Source organism: Enoplosus armatus, chromosome 2, assembly GCF_043641665.1.
Source record: "Enoplosus armatus isolate fEnoArm2 chromosome 2, fEnoArm2.hap1, whole genome shotgun sequence".
Classification (NCBI taxonomy): domain Eukaryota; kingdom Metazoa; phylum Chordata; class Actinopteri; order Centrarchiformes; family Enoplosidae; genus Enoplosus; species Enoplosus armatus.
In genome coordinates this window covers 10,755,207-10,777,114 of record NC_092181.1, presented here as the reverse complement: position 1 = coordinate 10,777,114, position 21,908 = coordinate 10,755,207, and the positions used below count along the sequence as shown (strand labels likewise).

General features: G+C 41.3%; 1 protein-coding gene across 3 annotated transcripts in view; it reads right to left on the bottom strand.

Moving 5' to 3' along the window:
• Positions 1-11,403: 11,403 nt before the first annotated feature.
• The window catches only part of LOC139295536 (glutamate receptor 2-like), a 61,367-nt gene continuing 50,862 nt past the window's right edge, over positions 11,404-21,908 (bottom strand). The window contains exons 17-19 of one of the 3 annotated variants that reach the window (XM_070917732.1): positions 20,903-21,017; positions 17,562-17,696; positions 11,404-11,574 (exon numbers count right to left, since the gene is read on the bottom strand). In XM_070917732.1, the coding sequence (XP_070773833.1) occupies positions 11,404-11,574; positions 17,562-17,696; positions 20,903-21,017 (421 nt within the window). Of the gene's footprint in view, positions 11,575-17,542; positions 17,697-19,910; positions 20,026-20,902; positions 21,018-21,908 lie in introns of all 3 variants that reach the window. The other 2 variants (XM_070917741.1, XM_070917749.1) reach the window with 2 other exon arrangements.

Below are 21,908 nucleotides of genomic sequence, written 5' to 3'. Positions count from 1 at the left end.
GTACTATGATGACTTGTATGGTTAGTTGATCATAATATACGTAACAGAGTTATGTCACACTTTTGGTTTGACACAGAACACGAACAGTGGTCTCCTGGGTGAAAGTTTGTTTAGGTTAGTGGTAGGGTTAGGGTTAGTTACGTAAGTTAAATTACGTACGTATGATTTGTCAACAAATCCCATGTCCAGACCAACCAACAATCAATTGATCCTTCTAACAAGTATTGTGTGTGTGTCACAGCCTGATATATCTTCTTCCTCTGTGCCATAGAGCTTAACAACACTTCAGTGAGTTACACTGTTACACACACACTGTAGTCTATTTTGATTCAATCCCACATACACTGTCCTGCTGCCCCAAAAACTCAGTAGAGCACTAAATGTAGATTCATCCCCCACTGAAAATAGTCCCGACTCCATTGTGAGTATCATTTGATAGAAACTACAGAGAGCAGATGTTTTAGGAAATTACTGAGCCTTTTGTAAAAATTAAACTATATATTTGTGCAACATTTATTAAAGGTTTCTTCAGTCGGAACCAATGGGCTTGTGGGGAGTAAGCTCACAAACAGGTTATGGAAGTCAGAAAATATTGAAAGATGAACTAACACATTGTTGGTTTCGGTCCCTTTTTGTGGGATTTGTTGACAATAAGACAAATATAGAGTAACAGCACATTTGCCTTTCAAGGATGCAAATGTGTACACACCTGTTTCACATTATTCCACTGATCTACAGGTGGCCGTAGATCGCAAAACAGAAATACACCAGCAAGGCAGGGGAGAAGAAGTTTGCTAGGTAGTAAACAATGCAGGTTTCGAAACATTAACAAAATCAGCTTTGCAAATGTTTCAGGATAATATTCAATATGTTTGTTAGACCTCACGGATACACACAATGTGTTCAGAGAGCAACACTGAAGGTTAACAGGAACTTTATTTGCTTACAAAAAAACTCTTCAGGGGAACTTTAATTGTTGCTCTATTCAACAGGATGTGAATTCTGGTCTCCTGCATTAGAGTCAGATGCACCGCAGGCCCATCCATTAGTTCATCTAAACAGAACTGTCACTCCAAATACATTAACCTCAATGACTGGAGGCATTATAAGTTATGACACCAACAAGTTTACAGTAGAGAAGAATGGAGGAACTGTTCACCTGCGCTCTTTATTTTCCTACAGTACTTTAACTCCAATCTCTGACTCTCAGGTATAAAATCCAAAGCAGATAGGGAGAAGATAGGGACACCAGGTTGGACAATTCATATTGTAGGTAATATTCCGACGTAGGATGTAGTAGCACCTATCCTGGAAGCTAGGGTTATGTGCTGCTCCTCTATGCACTGTATTTCACAAATGTATTTACATTTGCTGTGGAACTGGTGAAAAGGTTAGGTTAAGTTCAGGCACAATATCTTCTAGGAGGTTAGGGAATGATCATGGTCATGGTGACCAATGGTAACAAATCAGCGTTGGGGAAATGCAAGTTGGAAGGAAAAGCAAAATGAACAGTAGTATCCGTGTCACAGTCACAGGCTTTGTTGACCCATCCATCCACCCCCTCCCTACAACGCATTTCAACGCTAATAACAACTTCACGCCTCAGCCTTTATTCCTGACAGACAACTCATTCATTTGTACGACCACTAGAGGTCATTGTTATGAAATCATAAACAAAGGTCGTTGTAGGTATTTAAACCCATGACAAATGCAATCAGTCTATGTTAGTATGTTAGTGTCTTTGAATGTCTTTTTGAGTGCAGTCATGTTTAATATACACTGAAAACGGTCACATCACAGAGAACCTATTAATATACTCTGTGTTAATATGTTAATATATGTGGCGATGTTAGAAATAACCCACACTTTGTGGTAGATTCTTGGGGTGCCCATTTATCCAATACTTAATTTCCTGTTGAACAGCAACTTACAAGATTTTGGTCAAAATCGATGTGTTTAATAGAAAATGAAGTTATGCCAGAGGCAAAGTCAGAGGTGAAGAGTGATCATTTTCACATTTCTCTCAGTGGCTGACATGTTTGGGAGCCATTCCATGGTAACTCATCATCACTTGATTATAGCGCCGTGAAAATCTCATGATAATTACCACATGTGGTCATTGCAAAAACGAGAATGAGTCCATGAGAAGAAATGGAAGCAGATTCCTTGACATTTCCAGCTTCGCTTTACCTGGCGTTTATCACGTCTTGGGCATTTATCATGTTGTGGGAGAAACCTTTCAGCTAACCAGCTAGCTGCTAACTAGCAGCACAAACAACAGCTTCCTGGTGAAAGAAAATAGCAGACTCAAGTTCTTAAAAGCATACACTATACATAACAAGAACCACATTAATACTGCAATTAATATTGTTAATATTATTCTTATTACTATCATTATTAAACACTAAAATGCAGCCGGGCACAAAGCTTGAGGCTGACAAGTTCGTCTGAAAGAAAAAACTCAAAGTGACATGCAAGCGTTCTCTTCATCCTCTCTACGTCCTCCTCGACCTCTTCCTCCTTGGTCTTGGTTGCCATCATCAGTGCAGTATATTTATTAAAAGGAAGGTCTTCGTTCACAGTTTTCTTATGTCCACCTCACAGCAGTGAGAGCTCCTATTGGCTCAGGTTTCAGTATCAGAAGCTGCCATTTGGCTGAGCATAGAGAGCTCTGATTGGTTCTCAGTCTGTTTGGCACATCATCCAGTTGGCTTCAGAACTCGTACAATAATACTATGTGCATGTGCACGTGCAAATGTTAGGGTATAAGTGTGTTTCACAGGTGAAAATGTATGCCAGTGTGTACAGATGTACTGTATAGGTGGGGGGTATGTGTGTCTATTTTGCTATGTTTGTGTGCTGACCTATAGACAGGGATGGGCAGTATTTCTCATGTATTTGAAGTACTATATTAAAGTATATAGTACTCCACCAATGTGTGTGAAAGCAGTTGTGTAATGTCTTCTATGGCTCTGGAGGAGCAAATAACCCTGATGATACATCAAATCTCAAGTCAGAAGTCAGAGACTTATTGTATAAATTTATTTCAGTGCATCTGATCTTTCCATTAAATCTTGAGCTTGGGCGGGCACTATTAGGATGGACGTTTTGTTTAGATCTCGGACAAAGAAATTCCGGTTGTGTTTTCGGCCGTTCATTTATCTTCCTTCTGATTCTCTTGTTATTTAATGCGAATAGGAGATTTCCACATAAAGGTCAGGTTTTATTGAAGCTAACTTGGACTTTAAGGGTCTTTCTCGATTTTGTGTTTTATTTAAATGTGATGAGAGTGACCCTTTAACAGCAGCCCAGAGAGAAAAGGATCAAAAGTAACGGGGTATTGGTTTGAATAAAGTCAGCTACCCCTTGTGCAGGTGGATCAGGGATAGGGGCTGCAAGTAAGCTTCAGCTAGACGCCCTATATGCATTATATGTTGCATTTCTTCTTCCCGTGTTGCAGTATTTAATGAATGTGCACTGTGTTATTTCAATTCCAGTGACATTCTTAATCAAGCATACTGCTGGCTGAGTCAAACACGCTTAACCATTTACCTAAAAGGTAAGTGAGGAGCATGACAGTGGAATACACAAACTGCAATGCAAAAAGAACTGATACTAGCAAATCTAGAATTTTGCTTTGCTCCTCAGCCAAGCGTATTAACATTTTTTGCGATAATTCCACATATTTTCATATTTTCTGTGTTTGCACTTTTTTTAATCCATAAATTCAAAATGTGCATAAAAACAGGTGAATAGACTGGATAGACACTTACTGACCATGACCAAGCTAGTCTGATGCAATGCTACACTGTCTCTTTGCCTCTTCCCACAGGCAATGTAATATACTTGAAACATGACACGAGAAAGAGAGAAATTCCTTATTAAATGACATTTGAAAATAATCAAATCTGCACTTGCCCCGAGCCTGATACTGAATACTGAAACTGACCTGAAGCCAGATACAGTAGTAGTCACCTTCCTCTTTTTACCTACAAGTGAAACGTCTCTTACTAACCACTTGGAGTCACTCTAAATTAGGAGTCTCACTAAATGAATGCATTAACTGACTAGTAGTTTACTTCACACAATCTACAATGGCCATAAGTGGCTTTTTGCCATGCGCTATCTGACTATCATGTGGTAGAAGAGTTGTGTGCTTCACACAGCCAAAACAATCATTTTGAATGTTAAGCTATTACCCATAAACAAGAGCAAAATGTAAAAGTAATTTAAAGTAACACTTAAGTACACTACAAAACGTATTGAAAGGACACTGTATAACTTGTAGTGCCACCAAGAAACAAGTGCTAACTTGATAAATGAATAATATATGTGTTTTTTGATGCTACCACTAAGTGTCAGCAATATTCACCAAAGTCAGATGTGTTTAAATCCCATACAAAGAGGCTTTTAAAATAACAACACACATTTTGACTTGTTTTTTGCCCATCCCTGTGTATATCGTATGTGTTCTTATATGTATATGTATATGTATGTGTGTGTGTATGTGTGTGTGTGTGTACCAGTCCATGCATCTCTTGGGTCTGGTAAAAGTCTCTACTAATTAGGGATTTTCAGGCAGAAATAAACAAAACAATTAGGAACAATAACATCATTATCAATATCTGCTATCACAATTACTACTATTTCATGGATGTGATTTCTCAGGACATTTGTGTTCATAGCACTCGCACCCATTTTAACCAAGATTCTGATTTTATACCCACAAATTCTGATCACATCCCTGATTAATGTTGTTATTGCGTAAAGTCAGCATCACTATTGTCCTTATTTTTCTATACAAGAGGGACCTCCATGACAAAAATCTATGAAACAATGACGTGTGTTTGTTTAGAAAACTGTCCACTGTGCTTGATTGTTCTTCATGAATTTGTAAATGGCCGGCTATCTATCTCGCTGATGGCCAGGTGATTCACTTCATAGATGGGCAGGTCATTGCTGAAGCCTGACAGCCAAATGGTGGGAGGACAACATCTGTCCAGTCTTTCTAGGCTAGATGTTAAAGAGCGACTCCTCAGAGAAATATGATTGGCTTAACTCCAGATTGAAAATCGGGGTAGATCACCCATGGTGAGTGGTAATTGGTCACCAAAGGAGATGGCAAGCATTTCCATTCACTTTCAGAGGGGGAAGGGAGATGTGTGTTGACTGGCTGTAAGGCACTGGCTCGGGCGTGGTCAGGAGAGATCAGTCATGCTGAGGCTCATGGGTAATCCTGGACGGAGGTAAGCCACTGGGACGCGACCATTCTCACTGGTCGATCCTGTGATGGATAGACGAGCTTTGGAGCGCATTGCATCTGTGAATTTCATCTGTACAAGGAAAAAATATGTTAACCATGTTTTCATCATTAACACCAAAACTAGATAAGACAGCTGCTTCTGGTAGACCAGAAAAAAATGAACCTAAAAGGAATGCTTTCTTATTTTGGGAAATATGCTTTATTTGCTTTCTTCCTGAGAGTGACATGAGAAGATTGGTATCAATATCATGTCTGGCAGAAATTTTAAAACTGCAATTTGTGTGTGTGTGTGTGTGTGTGTGTGGGGGGGGGGGGCACGTTTACAGTTCTTGCTGTAACTATTTCTTTACAAACAATAGTGTATCCATCCATCCAGCACTTCTGTGCAGTGTCCTGGCAATAGAGCAGGTTGCCAGATACAGTGTGGGCACACGGGGAAACAGTGAGAGAGGCTGGATTCAAAACGATACGTGTCAAATGGTGGATAAATCAAAAATAAAAGTTTTCCATCATAGGTTGTGGCCATGCTGTAAAAACTGGGATAATGAGTTTAAGGGGTGGGGTGTAGCGTTTCACATATTTCCAGCCCACAAACCGGTCAAACTGAAACTACGTCACGCCAAGAGAAGATGCCAAACATAGAATGTGGTGGACTACTATCTTTAAAAAAAGAAAATTGCAATCAGGTGAAAATAAAACATTCACACAGATGCAGCCAGCTGTTGAAGTAGTTCCAGTGCATAACTCCCCTTAATAACTCCTGGTTGATACGTGAGCATGGGTTCAAGAAAGAAAAAGCATAAAAGCATATGTCCTCATGTGATACCAAATGTCATGTGGTACAAGACTGTAACGCAGAATAGAAACTTGTTTTTGACGGCCCTCGAGAATATGGAACAAAACGTGAGCATACTGAATGAAAGCTATCATCTTTGGTTTATTATAGTATTGCTATTATAGACCATACATGCACTGGCCAAAGTGCTAATTTAATTACTGGATTGTTGCCAACAGATATCCAAATGACTTATTTATTCAGATACAGCTATGACCTGTGTGGTTCAGACTTGACTACATGTCTGAAACTCAGATTGCTGTCATCAGGTTTGAGTGAACATGTTTTATTCCGTTTACGGTCAGTACTATCACACTCATCCCATATTCAAGTTTCATCGTTCTCAGTGTGAAACACATTCTTAAAATTTTTGCAAAGACAGAAAAAAGTAATTTACATACACCTTTACATTGAAACCCATTGCTATACTTATACCCCATTCAGACCAACATAGTGATGCAGATCAAACCCACATCAGGATTTAGGGATGTGCTGTTGCTACCAGGACCCGAAAATAATTCCAAGATACAGACGTTTAAATGTCAAGACAGAGGCAGCGTTCATAAGGACAGACAGAGAGGTGGAAACTTGACATGTGGTAATCATTCGGAGTAATTCTGTGGTTTAGCAGTGACGAGTATGGAATTACACTGCAGACTGGAGTCTCTGATAACAGTAGAAGCAGGATGACACCTGCCTCACAGTAATGGGTCAAATATGGGTCCATCGTGCATTGAATAGACCCTGTCTGAAAGGGGTATTGGTCATAGGTCAAAGGTCAAATTGTGGAGCATGTTGCAAATCAATGAGCAGAATTACTTAATAGAAATATCGCATTTTTGCTCTATCGATGTACCTTCAGTACCTTTATTTTTCAGGTTTCATTTAGTGCATTAGACAAACAAAACATTCCTGTCTGGTTATTTTCTTCATAAACATTCAAAAATGTCTAAATTGATTGAAATGAAATGCATGATGGTATTTCATGCACATTGCCCACTCCTTCGGCAGCTCTTTGCAATGTGGTAATTCATTCTTCCCAATTATTCCAAAATACATGTACATGTAGCCTTAAGATATTTTCTTTAAGCCTTATATATATGTCTTTATTCATATATGTACATAAATATGTACACACACACACACACACACACACACACAAACAGAAAGAGAGACAGAAATGAAGCAACATTTCCTGAAGCCACTGAATGCAAAAAGGCATACTGTAGCATTATGTAACGAATGAATGGAGAATGTGTGTAAAAGCAACGTATCGAGTTATGTTTGCATGTTGCAGTTAAGTGTAGAGAGACATTTGAAGCAAATCAAATAATTGGGGAAGGAACGGTAACTTCATGGCAGTATGAATTCTGGTTTGGAGGAAAGAAACTTCTCACATAATATATTGCTATGGCGACTGATGCTGCTGCAGCAGCTTATGCTTGAATGAGCTTTTGTTGCACTTCATTCGTTTAATTTAGAAATAAAATGTTATGACCGTAGTTTTTGTTCCCTGAAGGAGAGAAACAAGGTACAATACATAGAGTATAGGATATCACGTCTTTGTGTGGCCTGACTAAAGATCTGTGGTGACATATGTGAGACTACGCTCTTCACCAAGCCCAGCCCTGAGGCAGTATGGTGGTGTACCCCTTTCCTCTCCTTCAGGAAAAAGAAAGTTTAGTCATTATATAGTCATCATTTAATTCCCTTTCAGTTGATTCACTTGGTACAACACATAATAAGGGACATACATACTCTGCCCTGCACAGCAGCCACTGATCTGGAGGAATATCTCCAACACTAGACCTAGCAGAAACATGCGACTGTTTCATCTAAAAGCAAAATAGAACCAACCCAACAGAGAACAACTGGCTGATGCACAAATATCGCTAACTGATGCACCTTTTAGCAACCCCCATGATATTGCCTTTGCCCCTGGTCCGGTGTGCTCTCACACCCTGAGGCAATGAAAGACCTTTGCTGATATAAGCCCCTCGCCGCATTGACAAATACATGGTCACATAAATGTAGACTCTGAGTGCGGCCTATGTATAACTCGCACAGCACACAAGGTATGCAACCTCCTCTGCTTCCCAGATGCAAAAGGAGGTGGGCAAAAATTTCGGAGCTTAAAAGCCACTATACACTGCACAGATAAAGTAACCTTAGGTACTTAAGGTACATTTGAGCTTAATGTAACCTTGAAACTCTTTGAAGCTAACTGGGTGCAAGAAAGATGCACAGACCAGGCATGGAACATCACCTACTCTGTTTGTGGAAGACAAAGCAAGGAGCAGTGCAGTCTTGTATGAAAGGAACCACAAAGGGCCTTGAGCACTAATGTCAAGTCCAATGAAGGAACACTGAACTTAACCTCAGGCCTAAGCAGTTATGCGTTAAAACAACGGGGCAGTCGCAATTCTCCCTGGTGGTAAACAGATCAACTAATGCTAATAATGATCCCACCTATTAGCCACCAGAAATAGGTGTAACTGTACACTCTCACTAGAGACACTCGCAGGTCTAAAATGGGGCAAAGTAGCCCTCCTTCTTCAGAACAACAAAATTAACAACCTTTGTTCACCTCTGAAGATAGAACCACCTGCACTGCTCTCTTGCTCAGCCTTGTCCCTAACAACTGTGTTGTTGTCATACCCAAAACCGTAACCAATAACCCATTGCAACTGCTCTCTATACACATCCTGAATCTCCGCATTTGCATCACTCCGGGAACCAACTGCAAACTGACCTGCAGCACCGTAGGGGAGTAGTGGAGAACAGCATTACTTTATTACTTTTGATTTATTTGACCTGATGTGTTCTGAGCACAAGAAGCTACAGCTTGTGAATTCCACTTATGAACTGAAGGCACCACTAGAAAATTGACAAGCATTGGAAACACTTTGTTTGGTCACCTGAGAAACCTTTAACACACTCGAAATAAAATAAATCGAAATACTAACCACACCAGCCATAACTGCCCACAGAGACACAGGTTGGTAGTTGTTTATTTCATGATGAAGTCAACTCCGAGATAAAATCAGGGAACTCTGCGAACTTCGACAGCTTCTGATTCAGCAAAGGAGAAGTCCACCCCAATGTCAATTTCTCAGGTACCCAACGGTACAGGGAGAAAGATGATGCATCAGCAGTGCTCTACTGTAAAGGTAAAGCCTCTTGTTCATCGATAGACCATGCATGTCCAAGCCATGTTCTGTATGTCATAGTCATCGTGGCCACAAGCGAGCTCAAGGTGCTGCTGGCTAGCGCTCTTGGAGGGCTCCAGCTCCAACTCTGCTAATGGTACATGGTCAACACAGCTAATTGCAGGAAAGTCGAACAAACACTCTACGCTGTCTGACTCTTTATACATTATGTAAACTTTGTCATTTGTCATTGTCATCGTACTTCTGGGTCCTAGCTGGGTCTCTTGACTTTGAGAGAGAGGTAGTGCCATGCGACAGTAATTTTTCCACAAACATGACCCAGCATTCCAGGGTTGGAATGCGTGCTGGAGCACAACTCAAGCTCAGCCAATGCTCCCCTGGTGCCTATAATCCCCAGACAGGCAGACTGGACTGACTTCGTGCTGGTCCTTTTCTTTCAAAGAAAAACCACACTTGTGAGAGGCGGATACAAAACTTTTTCTTTGCCTGCTTAGCTTTAGCACTTACTCTGGGTGGTTCTGTAAGCGTATAAGTGACCTAGCCGATCAGAGATTAAGCAATTGAGCTAACAATTGTGGCCCAAAAATAAGCGCTCTGCAGGTGGCCAACTAACCAAATGAAGCTGCAGTTGCTGCTGCTGACTGGAACATTTGAGCTGATTCTAAGCCAGGTCACGTCTTCACTAATGACACACTGTGCTACTAACTAGCTGCAGCTTGCTACCTCTACCTCTGTAGGGTCAGATGTTCTGAGCAGGGAGAAGAGCATAAAAACTGAGCAATAACTGTGGTGACTGAAGTATAAATGTACAGGTTGGACCTCACATATGTCACCACAGGTCATCTGCCTTTTAGGCATGACTAGGGGTGTCTTCAATCAGGCTATGCAGGAGTGTGATATCCCATACTGTATGTGTTGTACAGAGTAAGTCAACTGAAAGGGAACAGTGGTATTACACTTACATTTGTTCTACCAAGGAGTCCAGCGTTCGATGATGCTACCAGTCCAAACCACCCCATCTTTAAAATGAAATTATGGGGCTGCCTAATGAAAAGGCTGACATTCAGACATATGGGAGTGATCGGCCAATGAGTCAGTCCATTAAAGAGGATGATTGGCTGGAGAGTAAGAGAAGGAGTAGGAGAAACCGGGAAAGCACTGGGGATCAGGGAAGGAAAAAACGGGAAAAGTGGAGGTGGGTGAGAAGACAAGGGGGAGAGAGGAAGAGGGGGGGGAGGAAGAACAGGAGGAGGAGGAGAGAGGAGTGCAGTGAGGGTAAGAGGAAAGGAGAGGTCAGGTGAGGTGCGTTAAGGAAAAAGGGATAGAGGAGGTGAGCGAGCTGCCGGGTAATGAGTGAACAAAGGAAAGGAGTTTCACAGCCATATACAGTTTTGACCAGATACCTTGTTTACAGTGTTAATCTAGAATCTATTATGGTCTCCATGTTACTATTGTTCATCAAGAACAACCGCTGCATTCACATTATGTCCCGAATATACAGTAAATCAGACCACTCAGCAATGCCAGCCAATCTCCAATCTTGGCTCATTGTTGTCATGTTTATTTGTGTTTTTTCCATTTCAGAGAAGGTTATACTATTGATTGATAAGTATTACATGTAATACGACCATGAATGAATTGGAAATAAAGCTTGGAGCTCAGCCAAACTAAAAACCTTGCATCGCGAATGGGGACAAGGCTACCACTGCTTTATCTTCGGAGGAAAACATGTCGTCATTTCACTCATTTTGGTGCAAACGGCCAATACAATGTTTGACCTTAATGGTCATCGCAGAGGTAGACTTATTTGTTTCCATTTCAAATGACGGATCTAATTTTTTTCAAGCCGTGCCTAACCATTGTCTACATAATCTAGTCAAGTTATACTCAGTTACTCGTTTTAATAAAAATATTGTTTTCATCCACTAATTATCTCAGGACATGCTGAGTAAAAGGGGGAGGCATGAAGGTGCCACTGAATCTGCTATGCACTGCCATTATGTGAATGCAGCTGTCATTTGAGTTGTTGTTTGATGGTATGAGTCAATGCCAATTAAAAGTGAATTGTCTAATTGTTGTCTATGACTGTGAGGCGAGGAAAGATTTAGCCATCAATCATCACTCTCCTACCCGTGTTAGATCTTGACGCTTTCAATGCCGTAAACGTTGTAGCCCTCTTTATAGGTGGCGTAGTTTGGCTGATGGCTGGGGGACAGCAGGTTGAAGTTGGGGGCATGTTGAGGAGAAGACAGAGTGTGTGTGTAGTTTCCTGTGTTCTGGGGGGACGACAAGGTGTTGGCTGCCACCTTTATAACAAAAATAAAGGCATTGTTATTACTAAGCTAATTGTGCTTAAGAAACAACGAAGACTCTTTAGCCACGTGACCGTTATTATTGCTAATTCTAGTGACAACAATAGTTTGAATACTGACAGCACCAACAGTAGACAACTGCAAAAGCATTATGAGTTTGCATTACAATAGAGAGAGAGAGAGAGAGAGAGGGAAAGGGGGGGGTTTGGAGGTCTGTATACACAGTGTGTGTACTCCAAGGCCCAAATTTCATATTAAAAAGAATAAACATAGGTAAATAAATAAATAACAATAAAACTTTTAATTAAAAAAAAAAATTTGTATTGTATTAATTGCTTGCAAGACTCCGTATCCCAGGAGCCAGTATTTGCAGACTGGGGTAAGCACCAGACCCCTACATTTAGTTTTGCAGGTGGCTGGCCCACATGGGACAGGCCCCATATAACTTCCTTTGGTCAAGCCCGATTGGGCCCCATTGACACAGACGTGGCTGCCAGGCGCTCATGTCTCAGTGATAAAAGCTCCAAGTTGCACAAGATTTAAATGGCATATCCAGTATAAGCTGCTGATATACCATTCAACAACAGCATGTTTTTAATTAACTCATGAATCTATATTTCAAATTTGACTATATCTTCCATGCATATTCATTATGTGCAAGGTGTGACGCTGCCCTCTGGTGGAGGGCCTTTGTTTGCACAGGACACATTCTTTTTTATGGAAGTCATTAAAGCCCAGGCTTTAATTCGTCCAATCACCTTACAGTATCTTTAAGTTGTCTTTGTGAAACACCTTCAAACTAAATCAACTGCTTATATTAAATGAAGTGTCACACGAGGGAACAACATGGACACTACTTGATACGTTTTTTAAATTTTAACATTCATCATTTAACAGGCACCATGCTGCGGCAGCAATTTCTTTTACAACAATTCCTAACAATACAAACAATACATTTGTGGTCTGCCACTAACATATAGGGCAGAAGATGGCGACATGAGACTAACACAAAGGAGAGTCATATTAAATGCTAAATTATGTTATATGATTACAAGTTGAAAAAAAAGCAATATTTTTATATAATTAGAAGAAAATGCAGGTATGAAAAATGTGACAGTAGACAACATCAATAGAAATAAAAATTACGTATATATTTACAACAACAATCAGCATCTGATCTGAAAGCCTATCCTGAGCTGGAACTCAACCGGCAGTAATTTCTATGTAAGACAGCATCGCTATCAGCCAAGCTAATGATACTGCAGAAGTACTCACAGAGACGAGGAGAGGTCATCCAGTAACAGTTTTACACTTGAAAAAATTATTCAATTCAATGAGCTCTTACACCCCCTCAGGTATAACGTAGCAAAGTTTTATGCCGCAAATCTAACGTAGAGCTCAGTTGAGCATGAAAGCCTTCACAAGCTCCATGTCCGGACAGAACGTGCAAGATTGCATAAGGATGCAGGCTCTGAACAGCCTGAGATCATACTCGGCGTACATGATGGACTGCACTGACCTCCTGTGTCCTGTGCAGACTCATTTTTGACAAACTGAATCTGGATCACGTAGGAGATGTGTATGTCAAATACAGTGAAATTTGAAATATGTATTGGAGAGTTAATTACAACAAAGGTTTTATAGTGCCCCATATTGTTTGATTCACACCAGATTTTGCAAAGATAATCAGCAGCTTATACTTGACATGCCTATTAAATCTTGTGCAATTTGGAGCTTCTTTGGGTGGGATACTGCCCAAGAAGGTGCCCAATTGATATTAACAGTGAGGTTCTAGAGGATGTTTTTGACTCCAGTTTTTAACTCCAAAAAAAGTACAGGGCAAAAAAAGTGTGTTTTGAAATTTGCAAAAAACATTTCCTGGGCAGAAGCTATAATGGATACTGAACCCATGGATATAATGCATTTGAACGTGCGGTGTAGGTGAGTGAGGTATGAGCAAAAGTTTGCTTTTGCACCTGGATCACTTCTTTTGTTCATCGAGTTCAAATGCTCACATACCTATACTGACAATTTCACTTGTCTTACTTTGACTGCTTTGACTACACAGATGTATTGGTGGAAAAGGCAATCAGGAAACCAAGATCACCGCTGAACAGGCCTTTAACAGGTGGCTTAACGTACGTCTGTACGCCTGGGCAGGCTCAGGCACACTGCCAGGGTCTGATCCGGCCTCGGACCACGAGGACGGTTTGGTCTCTATCTGTACCGGAACGTGTCTCGATTACTAATTTTTCCTCTCATTCATGGCGATATAGTGTCAAGAGTAAGACCCAGTTACATAATGATCAAAAATAGAAAGCAAACATATACACGTTGTTATTTGACAAATATGAACATTTATACTATATAATATCTTAAAGTGGTAGAATTTCATTTCGAAATGATTTTAATGTTCGTCAACAACATTTATTCTGCTGCAATAGAAAACACTTAATAGTCTAATAGTTAGATGGTAATCTGTTGCTGTTACGTTTATGTAAACTGCCAATAACTACATGTTTATCATTGAGACTGTAGCTTGCAGTGGACTGCATTATACTGAAATGTCTCATAGTCTCGTACCTCTCGGTCAAGGACAGGTTTTGGCTGAGAATCGTTTGGCCATAGATTGTCAGCCCTTTGAAGAGCCTAATAATAGGAGTTGTGTAAGTCACATCTGTATTCTTATAACAATGTATCAGACGACAGTGTGAAAGAGGTCGCTGGTACTGATGAACCTACAGAGAATTGTCACCTGAATCTGGATTTTACAGATAGCGTGTTTCAGCTCATTGTTTAGCTGTTCCGGTGCACCTCACTTTTCGGCCACAGCAGCTTTTTTCAGAGTAAAAGGGTGTAAAAAGCCACTGTACACTACCTGCTCAGCAGAACCAGCCGACAGATACAGTAAGAGACTAGCTGGTGGACATAGTGTTAGCATTTAGCAGAGAGAGAGACACATATTTCCCTCAGGAGACAAAAACAGAGCTAACAGAGAAAGAATACTGGATTGACATTCATCAGGTAACAGAAACATGAGTCCACATGAAGGATCATGTTGCTCTGTAACTGCTAGATATGGAAATAAGCAGCTGTTTGCTAAAAATCAACTTATATCAAGCCCTATCAACTTAAGATGATATGTCAATGTTCTCAACCGCTGCCCCCAAGTGGACAATGGCAGGTTTAAAGCTCATGCTGGTAAAGAGAATCCCTATCAATCTGACAGTGTCTTCCACAAACCATTCACAACCTTAAGATTTATGGTACACCCTAAAGACAGGCCCCACCTTGACATCATTATGACATCACATGCGACAGCTGCGGGGAACTCCAGAAACATTAGCGTTCTGTGAACATCACAGCAACCACTGGGAAGGGGTCAAATGTCATCGACCAGGAGTCAGTGGACGGCCGGAGAAAGATCAAGGAGGACACTCACGTCCGACACTGGAGACCATCTTTTAATAGAGACAGGGGTTACAAACTCCTCCCAATATACCACCACGTGTTATTACATGACTGACGCTCGCACTGAGCGAGTTCTACTCGCTGATGAAGAACCCTGACATGTGGTTGGAAGCTCAGAAAAAGCTAGCAAGTGGACCTTGAGTTGGGATGATACACAGCGAGCGAGAAGATGAAATTGTCCGGATACACAGAACCAGAATGTGAACCGTCATACTCAGGCTTGAGTTTATGATGCAGATGTTGACAGTGCAGCTCATGTTAAGACGTAGTTGGTACATCTGCTAAGAAGATCCACCCATCAGCAGACAAAAAAACTCCAGTGACAGGGAGGTAAACTTGTTTTAGAGCAGCAAGAAATAGATCTGCCTTTCATCTGCTCAAACTAATAAGAAAATGGAATCTATATCTTGTATTCTCCAAGGTTAACGTCTCTACTAACGTCACTGAATCATACAAGTGAGGGGTAGTTTGGTCAAGACTACACGTGGTCGACCAACCAGATGTAAACATGTCTAAAGGTTAGCTGTTCTTAGACTTCATTACACTGCCTGCATTGCCTCTGTGTTATTCTGAAGACATGATAAGCGTTGGTTGTAGTAAGGTTTGGCTTAGCAAGCATCACTGTACACTAGAGGTCAATCAGATAGACGGTTGCAGGTCCATCCATACAGGGCTTGGCCCATGGCAGGCATTAAATCACTGTCAGACTGCATTCAGACCGAATCTGGCGATGGCGGCGATTAGCACAGGGTTGTGCGGCGGTGTGGGAGTGACACTACGTGGCCCATTTGTGTGACGTCATGTTGTTAACTTTAACACCCAATGCAGAAGGTGGCGGTAATGCGCTTAAAAGCACTTTGCCAAACAACAAAAGAGAAGAAGAAGAACTATCCTCCATTTCCTCTCCGCAAACTCAAACAAATGGACACAATAAAAAGAAGCTTCTTGCGATCGCTGTTTTGCAGCACAGACGTTAGAAGGTAAACAACGTTCTTCTTCTCGTGACCGCCTTATGGTCTGATCGGCGGCCTACATGATTGGCCACCGCAGCGTGATGTCGGGTTGCGTTTCTCCAAAAGTTGAATCTGTCTCAACTTTTCTTTCAGAACCCCCCTGTGGTCCTATCCGCTGCAGCCTTAAACGCACTACCCCCCAAAATGAATGGGAGGACTGCCGTTCTTGCCGCAGCGTCGGATTTGGTCTGAATGTTGCCTCAGTAAAACACATTTTATTTAAAGACGGCCTAAAGCTGAACAGTGACCAGTGTAGTAATTACAGGATCATGGCAGACTCATTTCCCAAGATTCTCTTGAGCCTCTAGCTTTCATGATGTCATCATTAGCCAACCTAAATGAGATCAGTATCAAAAGCAGAAAACAAACATAAATAGTTTTACTGTTAACAGAAAAGAGAATCAGAATCAGAATTGCTTTATTCACCAAATGTCCAATGTGGACAGGAATTTAACTTGGCAATGCAGTGCGGTTGAACAAGATGAGTTCAAAGTGAAAAAGGCTCAAGTTAAAGACTTCCACAGAGCAATCCAAACTGCCAGTAGTTTCTGAAGCACTTTTATGTCCATCTTTTGTTCGCCTCAAGGAACAGTGCTTCTACACATGTATCAATGACCTGAAGAAGCCCACAACATCTGTTGAAATCCACAAGTCTCCTATAGTCTGTCCTATCTTGTAAACATATTAACTATATCAGCAATGAATCAATAAAGGGCCTCAGCTTCACGATGAGCTTTCCGGTTTCACTATGGAAATATAGAGCTCAGGTTGACTGAATCAACAAATAAAAACAACACAAATTTTCCTGCTCATATAGTTCACTTAAAAAACAAGTTTGTCGAGTAAATACATCGGTAGTTTGAAAAGACAGCTGCAGGTCGGCTGAATGCACCCTTCTGTAGCGCTTACGCACTGCTGACATCTTGTGTCCACTATGAATTTGGATCAAGACTCCTAGTTGTGCATTTTAGATTTCTTATCCACACAGTTTATTAGGTCCTACAGCTAATGCAGTCTGCTCCGGCAGCCCTGCCATAAATCCTCCCTTCATGAAGGTCCTGAAGTTTTTGTGTCACAGAGGTTATTGATTCAACTTCATGGTCATTTTGGAGGCTGCAGGTTGTGCTGCTGTATTGTGTTATTTTGTATATTCTCACTGATACGAATAGGGTGGACTAAATATTAGAAACATGTGAGTTACCACGGCATACAATTCAACAGCAATGCAAACTATAACTTCGAAAATGACGATAAACCTTTATTTTTATTTACTTACCTAATCTGTACCTAATAAACTGAGTGTTACCTCACTATGTGGGTAGTGCCATGAAAAAAAACACGGGCATGCTGTTTCTTACATTACACTGAATTCCCTCTATGAGGTATGAATTTCACACAATACACATCACATTAACCACACAGGTAGCATTACTCCTCACATAAATTCAGATAACCAACAATATTACAATAATACTGATTTTTGAAAAGATAACGTACCTTCATTTTTTTGGCCTCAGCGCGGCTCTTGTAGCAGAACTCTACCAGCGCTACCATCATGGCCAGACCCAGACCTCCGACCAGGATGTAGAAGACTCCTGCTACATTACTAAGAGACAGAGCGCTGGTCTTCTCCTAGCACACACACACACCGGGGAGAAAAAGAGGGCAGCCACCCAAAGAAAAGTGTTAGTGGCTCGACTAGACACACTTGGCAGTGAACCACAGCATACAGACTAAACTAAGCTGTCACCTGCACACAGTGAACTTGTCATAAAAGACATATGAGAGTAGGACAGCACAGAGTCACTAGACAGCTAGACCTAAACCTGCACCTCTACATTTAAAACCTTCTAGCACTTTACCAGTGTGTCTGTGTGTAGATCAGCATGTACCTTTGTATGTCCTGTATTCATGTATGTGTGTTCACAGATACTGACCATTGTGAAAAAGTTACTATACAGCTGTACAGTATTTACACAGCACCTAGACCTGCTTTATAATCAAAGAAGGCATGGAGATCTCACTTTCTACAATATGGGGCTATTAACAAAACAGTGGGTCATGGGCATGGACAAACACGATGCATTTCCTTCCTAATAAAACATCTACAAAAGGCGATTCTTTGAATATTTTAGCAACCTGCATTAATAACATCCAGGTAGCAGTCTCTGTTGGATATACATGGTAGCCACTGTGCGCATGCTAAAGCATATTTAAAAGCTAGTATTTCATGCATCGCTGTGCTGGGGGGGGGGGGGGGGGGGGGGGCAGTCACGTAGCCCACAGCCTACGTTAACATCAACATATCGCCATTGGAATAGTAACAGTAACAGTATACACGTGGATCAGTGTTTGAGTTACAGGAGAGACGGGGGGGGGGGGGTTAGCTCCCCTGGAAGTGACGAAATTTCAAGTTTGGAGGGGTCCCGAAAAACTGATAAATAGCCATTAGCATTTCTAATGTAGCAATGAATGATATAAGAAATACATCAAACAATTGCAAATGTCCTGTCATTTGTATTTTTTAAATGTGTATGCACAAGTGTGGCTGACTTCTGCAAATGATGCGTGTAACATGATTGATCTGGAGTGTTTCTTGTGCATCATGGCTACTTTCATGTCGTTTTGTTTGTGCATGTACTTGGTATGTCAGTGTGACACTGGCCTGAAGCTGTCCATGGTTCTTGTTTATGACAGATGTTATCGCCTCCAAAGTTCACTAAAGCTGAACTCCCTCTCTTACTCTCTTCCCTGTCAATGTCACTATATATCTGGATCGGGTGGTCCCGGGCCCCCTCCGGTTTGTCCTCTCTATATTAAGGAGACAAGCTTGGAGAAAATGTAAACGGGGGCCGAAGAGGTGAATCAATAAAAAAGATCTAAACAAATCTAAATGTAAAACGTATCTAAAACAGGTGCTTCATCCTGAAGTGAACATGCTGCCTCCTGGAAGGTCTGCGGGCTGTTCAAGGTTGAGAGCAGTGCATCCCCTCAATGAGACCAGTTCCCTTTGAAGGATTTGGCTGGGGCCTTTGAGAGACCACGTATTTGCCATACTGGTACCGGTGCAAGCTAGTTTGGTGCCATCTAAATAATTCCCAATGAAAATAAGCTTTAATCATTGGTTCTACAATTTGATGTGCAATTTGTTGTATTGCTTTTTTTTTTTAATAAAACATCAGGCCCTGCTAGTTTAATAGAACTAATCAAATCAAAATGCATTCAATGTTTGTGTTCTGGTTGTCCTCATAAGTAGCTAGTGCCAGGGTATTGAGACACCAGCATTATCAGCTCCTCCATTGCTCCTCTTTCTGACCCACGACTTCTATTAGATTGGCCAAAGCCAGTCAGTTACTGTCAGAAGTTCAGCATGGTGAACTTTGGGGGCCGGCAGAGCAAAATCTGTGCACCTTCATGTGGGCGGCAAGCGCTTCATACCCCTACTGCCGTGAACAAAACCGCTTACCCCTCATTGAAATGACTGGAGGCAGCGAGTTGGCCTCTTAAGTGTTAAGACAGACAGAATAACTGAATATTCAGCATCCAAAAAAATGCTAATACACAGTGGATTTGATGGTTCCTTAGTTTATCCTGTCAGCAGTTGACAGTTGAACCTCCATGCTTTAACCTGATGGTGTCCTTGACTTTACACGCAGCTGTAACTGCCCGTACTAACCATAGAGTGTAAGTTTTGTTTCCAGTTTTACACATAGACATAAAGGACTACCGTTATCGTTAAGTGCAGATATGCTTTCTTTTTTCCTGATACATACAGAATCAAGATTACTGTGCATGTTGAATGTGTGGACAGACAGTGTGGTTGATCCACAGACATATACAACTAACCTTATTGGTGGAGTCCTTGAAGCCACACTCTCCTTTATCGTACCACCACTTGTTTTTCATCTTGTCTAGGGTCCCTTGCTCATTCAGTTTCAATACGGCAAGGTTAACTGGTACTCTTCAATGGGAATAACATAAATAACATCATTATCAATGTTATCTTATGTTATTAGTGTGGCAGCGGTTCTCGCACTCTGGTCTAGCAACCAAGACAGGGCCCACTAATGTTTGTTACTTGCAGGAACGTCATCCGTCATGAATGATACAACATTAAGGCTTGGCTTTACAATAATTACTATTATCACATAACTTTCAATTTAAAGACCATAGCAAAATGTGTGATTAGTTCATTTTGCATGAGAGAGCAAAGAGAGCAAGTTCTCTCATCATTTATTGTCAAATGCTAACATGTTGGACTATTTAGTGCGTTATGCCAGTGATTAATTGGACAAAGCTGTTTAACATGAAGTCCTGTGCTGTCTGGGCCCTTCTGTTTGGCCCCTGAGACAGAGAATGAGAGGCGCTGCAGTGAAAAGCCTTTCTGCTTATTCAGCAGCAGTATTCCCTCCAGGCTAGAACCATAGATAAACAGAGTTTGGCCAGGTGGCGCAAACTCTTTATCGATGGCCCTTCTCCTGCACTGTTGCTGCCATCTGGTGTGAGGTCAACTGACCCTGGCCTTGCCCCTGAAGCCTGCCTTAACCCTGACCTCAACCAAACAGGGTGCAACATATCAGTGGAAGAAGCAGCACAGACAACAACGCTACATGTCGGTGGTGCTCACCGGCAACTGCTAAATCTAGTATCTCTATGTAACATCTATGAGTATTCATTTGTTCTTACATTTCAGTGAAAGCCTGGCATTGCTAGCTTTTTCACATGTAGTGTTATAAATGTGCTGCTTCTTTTGATTTTCGTTTTTTTTACACCTGATAACCCAATGTTACCTTCATGTTTGTGTGTTTTAGCGTGTATATGCGTGTGTGTGTATTAACCTTGCTCTCCCCTCCTCCGCTGCCGCATTCTCCCTTGTCATACCACCACTTGTTTTTCAGTTTGTCCAGTAGCCCCTGCTCGTTCAACTTTAACACCGCCAGGTTCACCGCATTTCTACATGAACACAGTGGCTGTTAGCAGTTCAGTTGTTGTCACTGTCAGTCCTCCTGCTGGTATGCATGTTAGCAGTATAGACTCTTAATCCTTTAGCATAAACAGAATACACAGCTGGAATGCCTCTCTTTTCTTAGCAGCAATTTCATTAGTATTAGATAGGATTAGCTTTAACATGTCTTAGCGGTCTATGCTCCACCTGCTGAATAACCACGGCAATAAGAATGTTGAGTAATATGTCTAAGTCAGAATCACATGATATGTCTTTATAGAACCATAGAGATTGGGGTTGGGTTCTGATAGCCGGTTCTTGGTTGATAAATTACAAATCTCTTATCGAATCTTTTCCCTCCCTTTTTGTATTAGCAAACAACACCATACAAAACATCCATGTAACAGCTTCCCATTGTTAGCTAGCATTGACCATTGTTTGTCAAACGTCACCAGTGGCAGTACCTGCCAAAAGGCCAAAATGACACTTGGCTGTTGTCTGGTTAATGTGCACTCTGTAAGCCATTTTTGTGTGAAAGTCTTTCCCTCCAAATAGTGTTTTTTTCCGTCAAACTGGCCATTGGCTTCATCGGTCCTGGTAACATTGTACTCACAAAAATAATTGAGATCTTAGGATCCGGTGACGTCACCAAAAAAAAAGGGTCAAACTCGGCAACGACAAGAAGCGGTCAGATGATCAGAGAGGTTGTAAACAAGCCAACTGAACACACAATAACTTCAACCAGTTTGGGTCATTATTTTAACATTTGCCTTCAATCTCTCTTCCCCATAAGTTTGACTAACCTGGGAAGTTTGTTTATAACCTGTGTGATCACCTGACGGCTCTTGTTTCTTGAATCGTTGGACCTATTTTCTGTGTCGGTTAGCGTTGGGGCTAAG